Source organism: Macaca nemestrina, chromosome 19 (genome assembly GCF_043159975.1).
Source record: "Macaca nemestrina isolate mMacNem1 chromosome 19, mMacNem.hap1, whole genome shotgun sequence".
NCBI lineage: Eukaryota > Metazoa > Chordata > Mammalia > Primates > Cercopithecidae > Macaca > Macaca nemestrina.
This window is the reverse complement of record NC_092143.1, coordinates 55,788,529-55,804,533: the sequence shown is the minus strand read 5'-3', so window position 1 is coordinate 55,804,533 and position 16,005 is coordinate 55,788,529. Positions and strand designations below refer to the sequence as shown.

At 43.8% G+C, this 16,005-nt stretch overlaps 1 protein-coding gene and 1 pseudogene across 2 annotated transcripts in view; both read left to right on the top strand.

Annotated features, from left to right (window-relative positions):
• Nucleotides 1-16,005, top strand: part of LOC105498941 (molybdenum cofactor sulfurase) — a 58,214-nt gene that overhangs the window by 38,518 nt on the left and 3,691 nt on the right. For both annotated transcript variants that reach the window (XM_011771320.3, XM_011771329.3), the window contains 3 exons: nt 2,319-2,443; nt 7,794-7,899; nt 10,854-10,992. In XM_011771320.3, coding sequence (XP_011769622.2) covers nt 2,319-2,443; nt 7,794-7,899; nt 10,854-10,992 — 370 coding nt within the window. The remainder of the gene's footprint in view (nt 1-2,318; nt 2,444-7,793; nt 7,900-10,853; nt 10,993-16,005) is intronic.
• On the top strand, nt 15,696-15,816 carry LOC112423322 (U4 spliceosomal RNA; annotated as a pseudogene).

Below are 16,005 nucleotides of genomic sequence, written 5' to 3'. Positions count from 1 at the left end.
CTAACTACACTCTTGGCTCTTTGGTCTTAAACCTCCCAAGCATGCTCCCTTCTCAGGTCTTTACACTTGCTGTTCCCTCTGCCTGGTGCTATTCCCCTAGTTGTACCTCCACAGGGCTTGTTCTCTCACCTCTGTCAGTTTCAACTCCAACAGGTGTCTGTTCAAAAGCCCCTTTCTCAGAGGGCCAAATGACTACCCACAGAAACCAGTCCTTCCCTCTCCATTTCCCCTGTTGTATTCATCTCCTTTGCCTTTGTTGTTTCCAAGTTAATATATATCTGTTTATTGATCTTTAGTCCCTCCCACTAGAATGCCCATGTTGTTCCCGTCAGAGCCTGGGACAGTGTCAAGAGGACGGTGTGGGGTGGGAAGACAAGGTGATGCAGAAGGAACAGTCTGGAGGGCATTGCCACACTCCAGAGGAGGCTTAATGGGGAGGGAAAATACCTAATTTGCATGTTGAGAAGACGGGCTGGTGCCTGTGGAGTGGCTGGAAGGGGGAAGGGGTGCAAGCAGGAAGGCCACATAAGCACCTGTGTTAGCAACACAAGTGAGACAAGATGGAGGCTTGGACCAGGGTCAGAGAGAAAGTCAGGAAGCTGCAGGTATATATTCTGGAAGTAGAATAACCTGAACTAGCTGATGATTGGATAAGGAGGCTGGGGGTGAGGGGGTTATCAAGACATCTCTCAGGTTTCTAAAGACTAGCTTTCAGGTGATAACTCATAGATTATATACCCATGTTATAGGTTATTATCTAATCTGGGTTGCTGATGATAAATCATCTACTGAATTCTAGGAAATGTAAGGTGGGGTTGAATGTACTAGCATTGCTATTTTGTTTATTGATTGTACATGTTTCTAAGTCTTTTTATTGAACAAATCAAATGTCTGCATCCCTTTTTATCTAATCTTATCTGTACCTGAATACATGTGGAATAGCAAATTTTCCAATCTTGGGAAATTTATCCTATCTTAAGCCCCAACCAATTCCCCTTTCATCCCCACCCACATACTAAAACAGTTAACTGTGTAACACTTCACTAAATATTTATGTATAATAAAAAGCTTTCAAAGTGCTGATTGCCTACCAGTTAACACAATGCACTCATTAGTGGGTAGGTCTGTGCTCGGTAGATGGTGATACTGCATGGTATCAAACCATATTGCACATCTTTGTGCACTGCCCTGAACATATGCTATCATGCAAGGCAGGAAATGGTATGTTAAATGCTAAAGCTACATCCAAGTTGGACCCCAGTCATTAGTGCTGTGGATGATAGGCAGAGGATCACTCTGGGAGTGTGAAGGGCTATACCCCCAGGAAAGCACAAAGGTGATGATGTGATGATTGTGCTTGACACAGTGGAGCATCCTGGGCACTGGTCCCCACTTTGTAGGATAAAGAGTGAATAGGCCGGGCGCGGTGGCTCAAGCCTGTAATCCCAGCACTTTGGGAGGCCGAGACGGGCGGATCACAAGGTCAGGAGATCGAGACCATCCTGGCTAACATGGTGAAACCCCGTCTCTACTAAAAATACAAAAAAACTAGCCGGGCGAGGTGGCGGGCGCCTGTAGTCCCAGCTACTCGGGAGGCTGAGGCAGGAGAATGGCGTAAACCCGGGAGGCGGAGCTTGCAGTGAGCTGAGATCCGGCCACTGCACTCCAGCCTGGGCCACAGAGCCAGACTCCGTCTCAAAAAAAAAAAAAAAAAAGAGTGAAGCACACTCTACGTCTTCTCGCCAGTACTTGCACCAATGTTACCAACTTACACATCCATTTAGCACATTTTCAGTCAGAACAATAAATTTTGGATAACAAAATTCTAGAGGATTCTTGAGTTTTCAAACACCAGATTGATAAATGCAGTACTTATATCTGTAACTCACAGGCACAGTGTTCATTTTACAAACCAAACATGTCAGTCCATGTGAGAGAAGATATTTCAATCAGGCCCATGGTGAAAAAATAGGACACATTTCTGGGTTCAAGGGCTTCTGAAAGCAATATATCACTTTGGAAGTTCCCAAATTCTAAGCTTTGTGGTTCTCTGTGTCAATAATTAATAGTAAAAAGGTCTTTCCAGGAGAAATGTTTAAGCTTTTTATTTGGTCTGAAAGCTTCACACAAGCCCCAGATGGCAGGTCTTCCTGCCTTGGAAATCTCCTTGCAGCATCTGACACTTCAGGCTGCCTTCTCTTCAGGACTCATGCAATGTTTTGTTTCATTTCATTTTGTAATCTAACTTTTTGCAATTTAGATTATTATTTAAATAAATACGCTGTAAGAGTTCACCCTTTCTCTCTCTCTTTTGCCAGAGTAAATACTTATGACTGTGGAGAAAAAATTTCAAGCTGGTTGTCCACATTTTTTGGCCGTCCTTGTCATTTGATCAGACAAAGTTCAAACTTTCAAAGGAATGCAAAGAAGAAACATGGAAAAGGTATTACATTTTGAATTGGTTCTTAGAGGACAGGAACCCTGGTTTACCCTTGCACACATCAAAACAGCACATGAACTGCACTTACGGGTGACTTGCTCATGTATGGAAAGCAGGGGTGGTCAGCCTTTAGCAGAAACCTGCTGCAGTAGCCCCAGGTCAGCAGGAGAAGTGGGCTCCAGGATCCTCTTAAGGAGGCTGAGGAGGGCATAAAGCCAGCTGCCCAGCCTCTGCCCAAACATTCAGCCTCACTCCTCCATGTTCAAAAATCACAATTAATCCAGTTGTATTAGATAAAAACCCTAATAGCTTGCTATGTCCTCAGATTGGATCTGGAAGCAAGGAAATCTGGCTTGCTAGCTTTTAGCTCTAACACCAAACAATGGTGTGACCTTGGTAAATCCTTGAACCCCATGGTGCTTCAACTTCTATAGACCTCAGCTCCTCAGACTTTTACAAGTTTCGGCAATTTTTCCCACCATAAACCATTGTTAGAATGAAGTGAGGCAGTAGAGATGAAAGTACTTTTAAAGTTAACAGTCCCAGATGTGCAGAAAAGATCATTCTCCTGTGTCTGCTCAAATGTCACCTCCTTAGGGAAGACTGGTTGGCAACCCTCTTCAGAACAGCACCCTGTACCTGAATCTGCAGCAACGTAGCAACCTTCCCTGCCTCATTTTTCTCGGTGGCACTTTTTTTCCCCACATCTTTCTGACTATATATTTTGCTCGCTTAGTTTGTTCTGTTTTCCTTTTAGAAGATGTAAGCTCTATGAGGATAGGGATTGTTGCTTGTTTTCTTCAGTGCTGTCCCCCCATGCTTAAAATAGCACCTGGCGTATAGTTGCTCAATAAATGGCTAGACGAATGAATGAATGATTACCAGTTTGTTCATGTATTACCTGGCCTAGTGATCAGTTCCCAGAGGAACTAGTTTGTAATCGAAATAGCATTTAGAGTTTGGGCGTGGTAGCTCACACCTGTAATCCCAGCACTTTGGGAGGCCAGGAGGGAGGATTTGTTAAGCCCAGGAGTTCAAGACCAGCCTGGGCAACATAGCAAGACCCTGTATCTGCAAAATAAGATACAAAAATTATGAAACCCCATCTCTTCAAAAAATACAAATACTAGCCAGGTATGGTGGTGCATGCCTATAGTCCCAGCTACTTGGGAGACTGAGGTGGGAGGATCATTTGAGGCTGGGAGGTGGAGGTTGCAGTGAGTTGAGATCACACCACTGTACTCCAACCTGGGTAACAAAGTGAGACTCTGTCTCAAAAAGAATTAAAAAATTACTAGGTATGGTGGCAGGCACCTGTAGTCTTAGCTGCTTGGGAGACTAAGATGGGAGGATCTTTTGAACCCAGGAATTCGAGGCTGCAGTGAATTATCATCACACCACTGCACTCCAGCCTGGCCGACAGTAATATTTTATGTTTTATGTTTCTAAAACATAAAATAAATAAACCAAACTAATAGCATTTGACTATATATGGACTGAAAACTGGGTCTAAGGCAGCTCTCCATAGTTTAACCTATAAATCCCTAAAAGTGTATGCTATAGAGAGGAGTCAAAGGATGTAATGTACTTAGACTTTTTAAAGTTCTGATGATTTTTCATGCCATAAGCTGTTAAGAATTTGAGTTGCTGTGTGATAGAAAAGGGGAATAGATTTATACTCATTTTATTGAAGGTCGATGGTGGTGTTTGGGCTATGGATAAGCTTAGAGACATGATGAAAGGGGAGAGAGAAATAGGCATTTCCAGGGGTAGAGACATGAAAGGAGTGGGGTTTGTCAGGACCTGCACGCCACCCTTGTAAATTATCTGGAGAAGAGAGCAGCAGTGAAATCTCTAAGTGCCAATTATTCATAGCACCCATGGCCTACCTGGGATTTGCTGGGTTTTCAGGAGGTTGGCTGAGATCATTAAGCCTTAGTCCTGGTCCTTTGGGGTCTCAGTAGGTGAGATCAATCACCAGCAGACAGCGATACTACAATGTAAGAGATGTAATAAAGGTTTACATAAAGGGCAGAATCCTCTACACCTGGAATGAGTCACAGAGGGCTTCAGGGAGGAGGTGAGTTTGGAGCTGCGTCTTAAAAGGAGAGTAGGAGTTTTTCAAGCAGACAGAGGCGGGTTGGTTACCGGGGAGCAGTGTGGCAGGGCTTGGCATTCATGGGCTCAGAGAAGGGTTTAGAGGGTCAGATGTGAGCAGGGGAGTGATAGGGGACAGATGGGAAGAAGGGGCGAGTGTGCTACTTAGGAGTCAATAGTACTTTATCTGTGGCTGCGGGACTCACCGGAGGATTCTAAGCTGAGAAGCTTCATAACACTGCTTATGTTAGAAAGTCAGCCCTGACTTGGCGAGGGGGCTGCATTGAGTGGGAAACTCAGGCAGTAAAGGCACAGGTGGGCGGCAGCCGGGACTGTCCTGGTGGGAGATGGGGCCTTGGTGGAACGAAGGTGGTGGGTGCAGAGGAAAGAAGAAAGCTTGTCTTCCTGCTCCCTGCACGATGCAGAATCAGGGAGTGTCAGCTTGTGACTACTTATACTTAGAGGATGCCCCTTAGGGTGCCATGTTCTCTGGCAGTCTCAGTCACTGGTCTTGAAACAGTTTTTTTGAGTTGGTATACTTTAGAAGGATTTTTAAAAACTAGATTCCTCATTCATACATTTTTACATTGTCATCTAAATTTTGAAAATAGTTTAAACAGCTACAAAGGATATGATTTCCAGCATATTGTAAACATTGTCATTTTAAATTTAAACTTGTACATTATTCTTTTCAACATAGCCAATAGAATCTCAATACTGTAGCATTTTTTTAAACCATAGCAATTTGAATCTCATGAGTATTCATTACAAAATACATTGTGTGTGTGTGTGTGTGTGTATAAATATATATAGAAAGAGAGAGAGAGAGAACAAACTGTCCTTTAATGGTCAGTTTTCTTTCTTTCCTTTTCATATATATTATATATATATATAAATGAACTATCTTTTAGTGGTCAGTCTTTTATTTCTTTCCCTTTCCTTCTTCAACTTGTATTTCCTTTCCATGTCCTCAACAGAATTTGATCTTAGTGTTATATATTCTGTACTTGGAAATCTTTTATTGACTACTACCCTATCATACTTCTGTGAAATTAAAATGTGTATATAAATTGACATGGATAAACATTTTTTAAAGTTTACTGTGATTGTGAGAGTTTAAGTGCTAGAAAATTTCTTCTGGATTGAGTTTTTTTTTTAATGTTTTTTTTTTTTTTTTTTAATAGAGATGAGGTTTCTCCCATGTTGCCCAGGCTGGTCTCAAACTTTTGAGCTCAAGTAATCCTCCCACCTTGGCCTCCCAAAGTGCTGGGACTACAGGCATGAGCCTCTGCACCCAGCCCGTAATTTTTAGTAGTACATAGTTGATCAAAGCAACCTAAGGATATTATAAATTTTGAAAAATAATTATTAAACATAAGAAAAAAATTAGCAAAAATAAGTCTCTTAATGAGGTGGCTGGGCACCCTGCCATTGGTTCCCACTCCTATGAATGACTGTCACTCATGGCCAGAATAGCTGGTGTTCAGCCTCGGGTCTCTTCTGAGAAGCTTAAATAAAGGGCTACGGAAAGGGGTTTCGTTAGTGCACTGTCACTCAAACATTTCTTCTGAAGTATGTGACCGAAGCACTGGTCTCTAAGATTGAAATGCCTTTCATCATCTGTCACTTGACAACTTAATTAGGTCCTGCGGTTTTGTGGACAGCAAATAATTGGAATCCATCTGGCCTACAGGAGGATCATTCACACAGGCTTTAGAGCCTTTTATTTTCTCAGCTCAGACTCCAGGGTTTCGACTGGGGCTTTTGTCTTCTACCCTGGAGGTTGTTGGTCCCTGAGGGAGTGTGCCTTAGGAGACCTTGGCCTTTCCTCTGTGAAAGAGGAAGGGTCTTTGTGGACAGCGCTGGGATTACACCTCCCTTCTCTGGCAGAGCCATTTTAGCAAAGAGCATATATGCAAGTGGCAGATCTGGAGGGTAATTCTCTCAAAAGTATCCGTTTGCATCTACTCTGGGGTCCACACACCTGATTTGGAGACAGCTCAGTAGGTCCTGGCCCAGGCAAACCTTTTCATCTATAATGATAGTGATGCTGGGCCTGCCAAAGGGAGATGGCAGCTGGGTGATAGGGTGCCAGCTATTCTGAATACACTTAATATTTTCTTTCAATAGTTTCGTCCCCCTTTTAGTAGTTTTTTTTTTTTTTTTTTTTTAAGACAGAGTTTCGCCGTTGTTGCTGAGATGGAGTTTCACTCTTGTTCAGGCTGGAGTGCAATGGCGTAATCTCAGCTCACTGCAACCTTTGTCTCCCAAGTTCAAGAGATCCTCCTACCTCAGCCTCCTGAGTAGCTAAGATTAAAGGCATGTGCCACCGCGTCCAGCTAATTTTGTATTTTTACTAGAGACGAGGTTTCTTCATGTCGGTCAGCCTGGTCTCAAATTCCCGACCTCAGGTGATCTGCCCGCCTCGGCCTCCCAAAGTGCTGGGATTACAGGCCTGAGCCACCGCACCTGGCCTTCCCTTTTAGTAGTTTTTAAACATCTACTATCTATTTCGAAAGTCAATATCTGGCACTTGCCCAAGGGCAAACAGCTTTTCCCTGATTAGATTCAGAAGCTCTCCCTGGGCCTTTTGCCCTCACCAAGGCTCTCTGCCTTGCTCCGTCCTATCCTGGGGAAGGACGCACCTGCCATCACCCCTCCTCCTCCAAGTCTTGCCTCCAAGTCTAATTTGCTGGAACAATTTCATCTCAGCATTTTTTGTTTTATTTTTTAAATTTTCTAAATATTTTTGTGGCAGAGTCTTGCTGTGTTACCCAGGCTAGAGTGCAGTGTGCGGTGTGACCTCGGCTCACTGAAACCTCCGCCTCACGGGTTCAAGCGATTCTCCTGCCTCAGCTTCCCGAGTAGTAGGGATTACAGGTGTGTACCACCACGCCTGGCTAATTTTTGTATTTTTAGTAGAGACAGGGTTTCACCTTGTTGGCCAGGATGGTGTCGAACTCCTGGCTTCATGTAATCCTCCCACCTCAGCCTCCCAAAGAGCTGAGCCACTGTGCCCAGCCCTTATTGTTATTTTCTCCAGGTTATTTTAAACAGAGTATTCTGGGATCTCCTTTTCCCTCTTTATTGAGACATATGCACCATACTTAGGATATTTTTATTATTGCCAGGGCGTCACTTTTTTTCCCTTGTAGAAATAGTCTCTACCTTTTAAAAAAAATACAAGTCTATGGAAACATGATTCACTGGCATTCTGAGAAAGCAACTCTTCTCTTAAATACTCCATCATTTTCAGATCAACTTCCTGGTACAATGGCCACCCTTTCTCTGGTGAACGAGGCACAGTATCTGCTGATCAACACATCAAGTATTTTGGAACTTCACCAGCAACTAAACACCAGGTAAGACCTCATACCTCGGGACTAGCAGACAAGCATAACCATTTGCCACTGGGAGCAGGGCCTGGCCCCCACCTGGGGAGGAGAGATCTGAGAGTTCAGCCCGGCTTCATTTACAGATGAGAAACTGAGGCCCTGAGAAGTAAGCAGGACCTTTCATCCAGCTTCCATTCATCTTTATAGAGGGTTATCTTTTATCTTACAAAGAGCATTTTTGATATCCTCAAGATGATTAATGGAGAATCCCTAGCTCTCACTGTTTAATCATTCAATTTTTTAATGTTTGTTTTAATTGAACTGCCACCATTTGGCCAACTTTTATTGTCCACCCTCCCACTGTCCCCTGTCCCCGAGGATCTCTGCCCTACTTCACACAGTCATTTTAAAGGCTAAAAAAGAGTGGTTATGAAACCTTTTAAAGTTGTAACTGCAGGCACGCTTTACTTGAAAGATGTGCCACAGATGGAACCAGCACCCCTCCCTGCCCACTCCCACCTGATGCCTTCCCAAGGACCCTAACAGTGTTAAGAGGTCAGCTCCAGAAAGGGTCATGGTTGGGCCAACCCTCTCGTTGTTCATTAGAGCAAACTGAAGTTCCAACGTAGCCAGGCAATGAGGAAAGATCACCCAGCTCTCATGCCACAGGATGACTGGGACGGTCTTCTCATTCCTGGTCCACAGGCCAGAGATGAGTATTGTGTTAGTGGCTCACCCCTAACCGCGCTGTGACTGTCATGTGCCACGTGGTCAAGTACACACACATATATATTTGCAAAGACATAAAAATACAGCTTAATAAAGCTGACTAAGGCCACCTCCTCCACCTCTGCAGGGTGGGCTATTTGTAGTCAGTCTTGTTTCTAGCCGTTGTTGAAAACATACAACATCATTCTCATACTGTGGCCCAGCTTGCTGTCTTTGGGAGCAAAAGTATGATGCAGTCGCATGTTCTCTGGGTATTCACTGAGTTCTCCTGGCACTGAGGGACCCTTTTCCTCAGGCATCCAGAGTCCTGGAAAAAGTAGGTATGCAGTTTTTTGGGGTTCTTGGTGTAGAAAGACAGGAGGTGGGGACAGGCTTGCTGCAACCCCGGTTCCTACCAGGAGGGCCCACATTCCCTACCATCTAGTTTCTAGCAGGGCGGGCCTGCTGGGCAGGTGGTTCAAGAGCAGAGCGAGGGTCCCCTGCTAGGTATTTCTCTGTGTGTTATTTGCAAATTTGAGAGACTATGATGAACATGTTAACCATGATAGCTTTTGGACATAAAACATGCCCTTTTACGAAGCCCAAACTGAGGGTTTATAACCCAGAGAGTTGATCCAGAATCAAAGGATTTCAGGACTGGAAAAGTGCTAACCCTTTTGTTGCAGATGAGGAAACCGTAGTACTCATACGTTGTGGGAGTTGCCCTTAGTAAGTGGCAAAACCAGACTCAGGTATCCTGGTCTCTGGCTTTTCATACATTGTTTGCCATTCAAAGGGGATTGGGATATAACCTTGGGACTCCTCCTTCCCAATCCCATAATCTTTCAATTCTGTCTCTGGGGCATACTCTAACCATGCCTGAGGATTTACCCCGCACCAACTTAATCAATTAAAAATTTACTGAAGCACAAAAAAGTACAAAAATCATCAGTACACAGTTAAATAAAGTTTTACAGATGTATACACCCATGCGCCATCATTTTCAGATCAATCTCCTGGTACAACAGCTACCCTTTTTCTGGTGAATGAGGCAAAGTATCTGCTGATAAACACATTAAGTATTTTGGGTCTTTACCATCACCTGCCACTACCTAGATCAAGCTAAGAATGTACTCCAGAAACCTCCCTTGTACCCCATCCCAGTCAACCTCACTGAAGGTCACCACTATTCCGACTTCTTTCAGCATAGCTAGTTTCACCTGTTCTTCAACTTAATATGGTGGGATCATACAGAATGTGTTCTTTTGGCAGAGAAGTTTTAAGATGTATTTTCTGTGCATTCTTCTGGGAGGGGGTGGGGGGTGCAGAGGGCCATTTTTTTGGGGAAACTTATGACAATAAAAATTACAAAAATAAACAAGAGTTACAAAAATAGGCCAGGCACAGTGGCTCACACCTGTAATCCCAGCACTTTGAGAGGCTGAGTTGGGAGGATCACTTGAGCCCAGGAATTCAAACCCAGCCTGGGCAATATAGTGAGACCCCATCTCTAAAAAAAATAAAAATAAGTTAGCTGGGCATAGTGGCACATGCGTGTTGTCCCACCTACTTGGGAGGCTGAGGCAGGAGAATTATTTGAGCCTGGGATCCTGGTCAAGGCTGCAATGAGCTGAGATTGTGCCACTGCACTCCAGTCTGGGTGACAGAGCAAGACCTTGTCTCATTTAAAAAAAAAAAAAAAAGGAATTAGAAAAATAGCAGATGTTAGTTAAAACTGCAACTAGAATGGAAATTAGGAAATACTGTCCTCTTTATTTATAATGTTTTAATACCTGAGAAAAGGGGTGAGATCTCAACACCTGTGAAAAGAAGGGAGGGGGGAAGGGAGTGAGAGCTCAGTGCTTTTTAGGTCTTTGATCATTAAGCCTGTTGACAGGTCTTTAAATGCCTTATGCTGCCCCGCCTTATAGAACTGGTATGTTCTCAGAAGTTCCTTCTTCACTGGAGCTCTGTTCTTCTGATTTCCAAAGTCCTTCATCTCTTCAGCTAAGATCTGCTCACCCTTTGCCTGGCTCTTGTGGGCCTCTCACTAGAGATGGGACCATATCCCAGGGGAGGCCCTGATGCCTGTTTAGCAGATGTGTGTCTCTTGGCCTTGCACTCATGGTAAAAGTCTGTTCTGATTATTCAGGGCACAGGCCACAGTAGAGCTGATGAAGTTAGGTGTTGCATGGCAGGCATGATGAATTATTACAGTGGTGTGATTATCTGCCACCCTCCCCCGACTTACTCTTTTTGGTTGCCTTAAACAGCGATGAGAATGGAAAGCAGGAATTATTCTCAGTGAAGGATCTCAGCTTGCGTTTTCGTGCCAATATTATTATCAATGGAAAAAGGGCTTTTGAAGAAGAGAAATGGGATGAGATTTCAATTGGCTCTTTGCATTTCCAGGTAAGTTTGGGGAAGTTCTATTATCCTTCCTCCAGGGTTGTCAATGAAGATTGACCTCAATCCCAGACCTGGAGAGCTGCAGGTGGGACTCCCTCCCTGTCCTTGTCTCTTAACTACAAAATCTTGGTGGGAGGTTATGTCAGCTCAGCCTTCTGAGACACCCCATGGAATAATCCATCCTTTATTCCCCAAGAGGATGGCAGTGGTCACTTTCACACAAGCCACAGAAGGTGTGTCCCATCAGAGGGCTCGGTGCTGCCTCCATGCTGTCGTTATGTCTAGGCTTAAACTCTGGTTTTTTGTAATGCTCGTGTCATGAGACTGTCATCCTCCTGAAACTTGTTGGACTGTGTGGCAGTCTGGAGCTTGTGGAGGGAGGCCCAGAAGCCTGGCGGTGCCTCTGTGCCCATGGCCACCCCCTCCTCCACACGCTTCACCTTTTTCTGCCTTTGCTGGTGGCTGGGAAGGAGATTGTCAGAGGCAAAGCCACCAGGATGTCCTCTCTCCCCAGCTTTGGACTCCCAAAACCTTTGTTATGGGACTCAAAGATATGAGAAAGAGGAGAAAGGTCTTAGGCTAAAATCTGTGCTCCTCACATGATTGACAAGGCTCCATGAGATCCCACGCTGCCACTGTCTCTGAGCTTATTACCCCTTCCCTCTCTGCCTCTGTCACAGTGACCTTTTCTCTGTTCCCTAAACAGCCATCCTTCCTGCCTTAGCCCTTACCATCCCTTCTGCTTGTCATGTTGTCCAAATGTCTCAGGTCAGATGTCACCTTCTTGGAAAGGATGCCCCTGAACTGCCGCAGGGTCACGTTCTGCTTATTCCTGCAGTGTGTAGGAGGGTGAGACCAAGTCTGTTTTATTCCCTGCTGTACCTCTAGGTCCTTGAACGACACTGGCCCAGGGTCAGTGCTCAATCAGTAATTGTTGAGGGAAGAAATGGACAGGAGAGATAAGGAATATCTAATACCAGAGAATGTGCTCTGTTCTTTAGTGGGGGCTGAAATTATTTTTGTAATACAGGCTGGGCATCCCTAATCCAAAAATCTGAAATCTGAAATGATCTGAAATGTAAAACTTTTTGAGCACTGACATGACATTCAAAGGGTATGACAATTGGAGCATTCTGGATTTCAGATTTTCGAATTAGGGATGCTCAACTGGTAAGTATACCAGAGATATATAATGCAAATATTCCAAAATTTAAAAAAAAAAATCTCAAGATGCTTCTGGTTCCAAGCATTTTGGATAAGGAGTACTCAACCTATAGTAGTGTAATTAGCCACTGGTATAAACTGACTATAACGAGCTACCTTGTATTCAGGCTGTGCACTCAGAAGGAACACTACTCTAACATCTAGGAAAGCAGTAAACAGTCATTTGAGTCTTTATTAAAGAATTTTAGAGGTCTGGGATATAGGAAATAAATTTCATGGCACAACAAAATGTCCCAATGATGTTTTTAACTCCCTAGACTTCCTCTTACCCTGGCAGTCGCTCCCCCTTGACAAGCAATCTATATTATCTCCTACATTCTCTCCCACAAGCCCATCTCTGGCATTAGCCTCCTGCCATTTCCCTCATCCCTCCATCCTTACTTACTCTTCCCTATTTTCTATCCCTGTGTCTCTGCCATGTTTTAAAAAATGCCTACTGTTTCACATCCTGCTGGGCATAAAATAGACACGGAATATACATTATCTGATAGGTGGAGAGTGAGAGGGAGGAAGAAAGGAAGAAAAGAAAAAGAAAGAGAAAAGGGAAGAGAACTAGAACTAGACTGAGATTACTCTCAGAAACTTATCTGGCAACAGTAGCACCTGTGCCTCTCCAGATATCTGGAGACATAAATACAAGGAAGACTCTTTAAGGAACCTTCCTGAGATGACTTAGCAGGCTTTGCTTTCTTTAGGTCGCCTTTCTTAACAGACCGCAACTAGTAAAAATCAAAATATGCATGCCCTTTGACTCAATAATTTCACTTGTAGAAATCTATCCCATAGAAATGCTAATACAAGTACTAAAAAAGTATAAAAATACTTTTACCAACCTGGGCAGCATAGCAAGACTCCGTCTCTACACACACACACACAAAAGAAAAATTAGCCAGGTGTGGTGTTGTGCAGCTGTGGTCTCAGCTCCTTGAGGTGGGAGGATTGCTTAAGCCCAGAAGCTCAAGCCTGTAGTGAGTCAAGATTGCCCCACTGTACTCTAGCCTGGGTCTCAGAGCAAGATCCTGTCAGTCAGTCAATCAGTCAATCAATAATACCTATACACATTAGTCCAGTGCAAGCATTGAAGAGCATAAGATATGGTTAATACTGCACCTTTCTTTTCTCTTTTTTTTTTTTTGAAACAGGGTCTTATTCTGTTGTCCAGGGTAGAGTACAGTGGTGCAATCTTGGCTCATTGCAACCTCTGCCTCCTAGGTTCAAGCAATCCTCCTGCCTCAGCCTCCTGAGTAGCTAGGACTACAGGTGTGTGCCACCACACCTGGCTAAATTTTTAATTTTTGGTAGAGACAGGATTTCACCATGTTGGCCAGACTAGTTTAAACCTCCTGGGTTCAAGTGACCCGCTGGCCTCAGCCTCCCAGTATTGGGATTATAGGCATGGGCCACCATGCCTGGCACTACTGTACCTTTCAAGAAAGTAAATGCTTGGCTGGGCACAGTGGCTCACGCCTGAAATCCCAGTGCTTTAGGAGGCCAAGGAAGGAGGATCACTTGAGCTCACAAGTTTGAGACCAGCCTGAGCAAAATAGCAAGACCTCATCTCTACTGAATAAAAAAAATTAGCCGGGCATGGTGGTACGTTCCTGTGGTCTCAGCTACTCAGGAGGCTGAGGTGGGAGGATTGCTTGAGCCTGGGAAATGAAGGCTGCAGTGAGCTATGATGAAGCCACTGCCCTCCAGCCTGGGTGACAGAGTAAGACCCTGTCTCCAAAAAAAAAAAAAAAAAAAAAAAAAAAAGCAAATGCTCAAAAGATGTTTGTTGATGATAATACTCAGTGCTGAAGCAATTACAGTGAAACTAGTACATCTCTTTTGGAAAACAATTTTTTTTTTTTTGAAAACAATTTTTTACTGGGTATTGTCAAGTCATAAATATTTTTTTATTCCTGTTTGCCTTGTAATTTCATTTTGGGAGATTGATACTACAAAAAAAAAAACAGGAAAGAGAGTTATGTGAATTAGGCCTTTATTGCAAAATTATTGATCACAGGAAAGCATTAGAAACTATTCACATGGCTTCAAAGGAGAAGAACTAGGTGTTTCAACCCATGGAATGCCAGGCCATCCATTGTGAAAATTGCAAAATGCAAGGATGAAGTGGCTCTCCATGTCCTGATGTGGAAGGATGTCCTTATATATTGCAGAGAAAAAGAAATTGAAAAAGAATTTTTCAATTGAAAAGATTGAAAAAGAAACCCAAGTGGGTTCTGAGATCCCAGCAAGTCTGTTTACACAGGTGCACATACATACACAGTTGTGTGCAGTTACATGCCACAGTCTGGGATGGTCTGGGATGGCTTGGGACAATCTGGGATGTCCTGGGATGGTCTGTAGCCACATGAGCAGCACCTGCCTCTATGGATGGGGAGAAGGGGACCACTGCTGCTGAGTGCTTTCTCTTTTAATTCTTCAAGCTTCTGTATTGTTTGACTTGTTTTTTAATGAATATATATGCGAGTAAACAAGTCTTTAAAATACTAGTTGCTAAGAATACCAGAAAAGAAACTTTAAAATGATGATGTTTTAAGAAATTGTTTTCTTTGCATTGGTGTTTGAAAATAGTGTTTGTAGCTGGGTGCCGTGGCTCATGCCTATAATCCCAGCACTTTGGGAGACTGAGATGGGCAGACCACCTGAGGTCAGGAGTTTGACACCAGCCTGACCAACATGGTGAAACTCTGTCTTTACTAAAAATATGAAAATCAGGCGGGTGTGGTGACTGGCACCTGTAATCCCACTTACTCAGGAGGCTGAGGTAGGAGAATTGCTAGAACACGGGAGGTGGAGGTTGTAGGGAACTGCCTGGGTGACAAGAGCGAAACTCTAGTCTGGGCGACAACAGTGAAACTCCATCTCAAAAATAAAAAAAAAGTACAAGAAAATAGTGTCTGGAAAATGCCCTTTCTTCTGCTAGTTTGAGAACCTGTTCTAAGAGGGTCTTTCATTGAAGTGACAGGATTTTTACAGAAGGTGTTGCCTGTCGGGTGGCTGCTAGAGCCTGGGGCTGGTGTGAGCTTCAGGGCCCTGGCCTCCTTTCTGCAGGAGGTGGGCCTATGCATCAGCTGTTTTCTAGGCGAAGAGGTAAGAGGGTGCAGGAAACGAAGAGCCACACTGGCTCCTCGAGGGCACGGCTTTGTGGTGTTACAAAAGCCTCGTTCCACTGCAGGGATCCTTGTATATAATAGTGATAGTTTCCACTCTTGAGCACGATCAAGTGCCAGGCCTGGGCTTGAGTCCCTGTATCTCTGTTATAGTTCTCACCAAATAGCCCAGGATCTAGACAAGGAAATGAGATCTGGAGAGGTCACAGGTTTGCCAAGTCCTTGGTAGAGCTCCTTTCCAGCATATTCTGGGTGCTTATGTGGCTTGGGAATCTTGACTTTGGTACCACAGGGAGCCTATATTTCCACTGGTTTAGTACCCAGTGCCAGAATGTGAGCATCAACCTGAAAAAAAAAAATTAGACCTTTGTACAGTGCCAGTATCAGAGCCAATGAGGTTTATCTGAGGTGTGATTATTGCTAATTGAAAACTTTTCCCAATTAAAAACAAAAACAAGATAAATTTTAAAAAACACACCAGAGAAAATAATCTCCTAAGGTGATGAATGTATTCAGGAGTAAGCAAAAAGGATTATAAACTAGGATGCATAGCTATGGCAAGCCACAGGTGCACCTGAAGAGGAGAGAGTAAGGGAAAGCTTTCATGGGCAAAAATAAGTTCATACAAGTTGCTTGAAAACATAATTTATTGGTTCCTGAGGCTCAGAGTCAG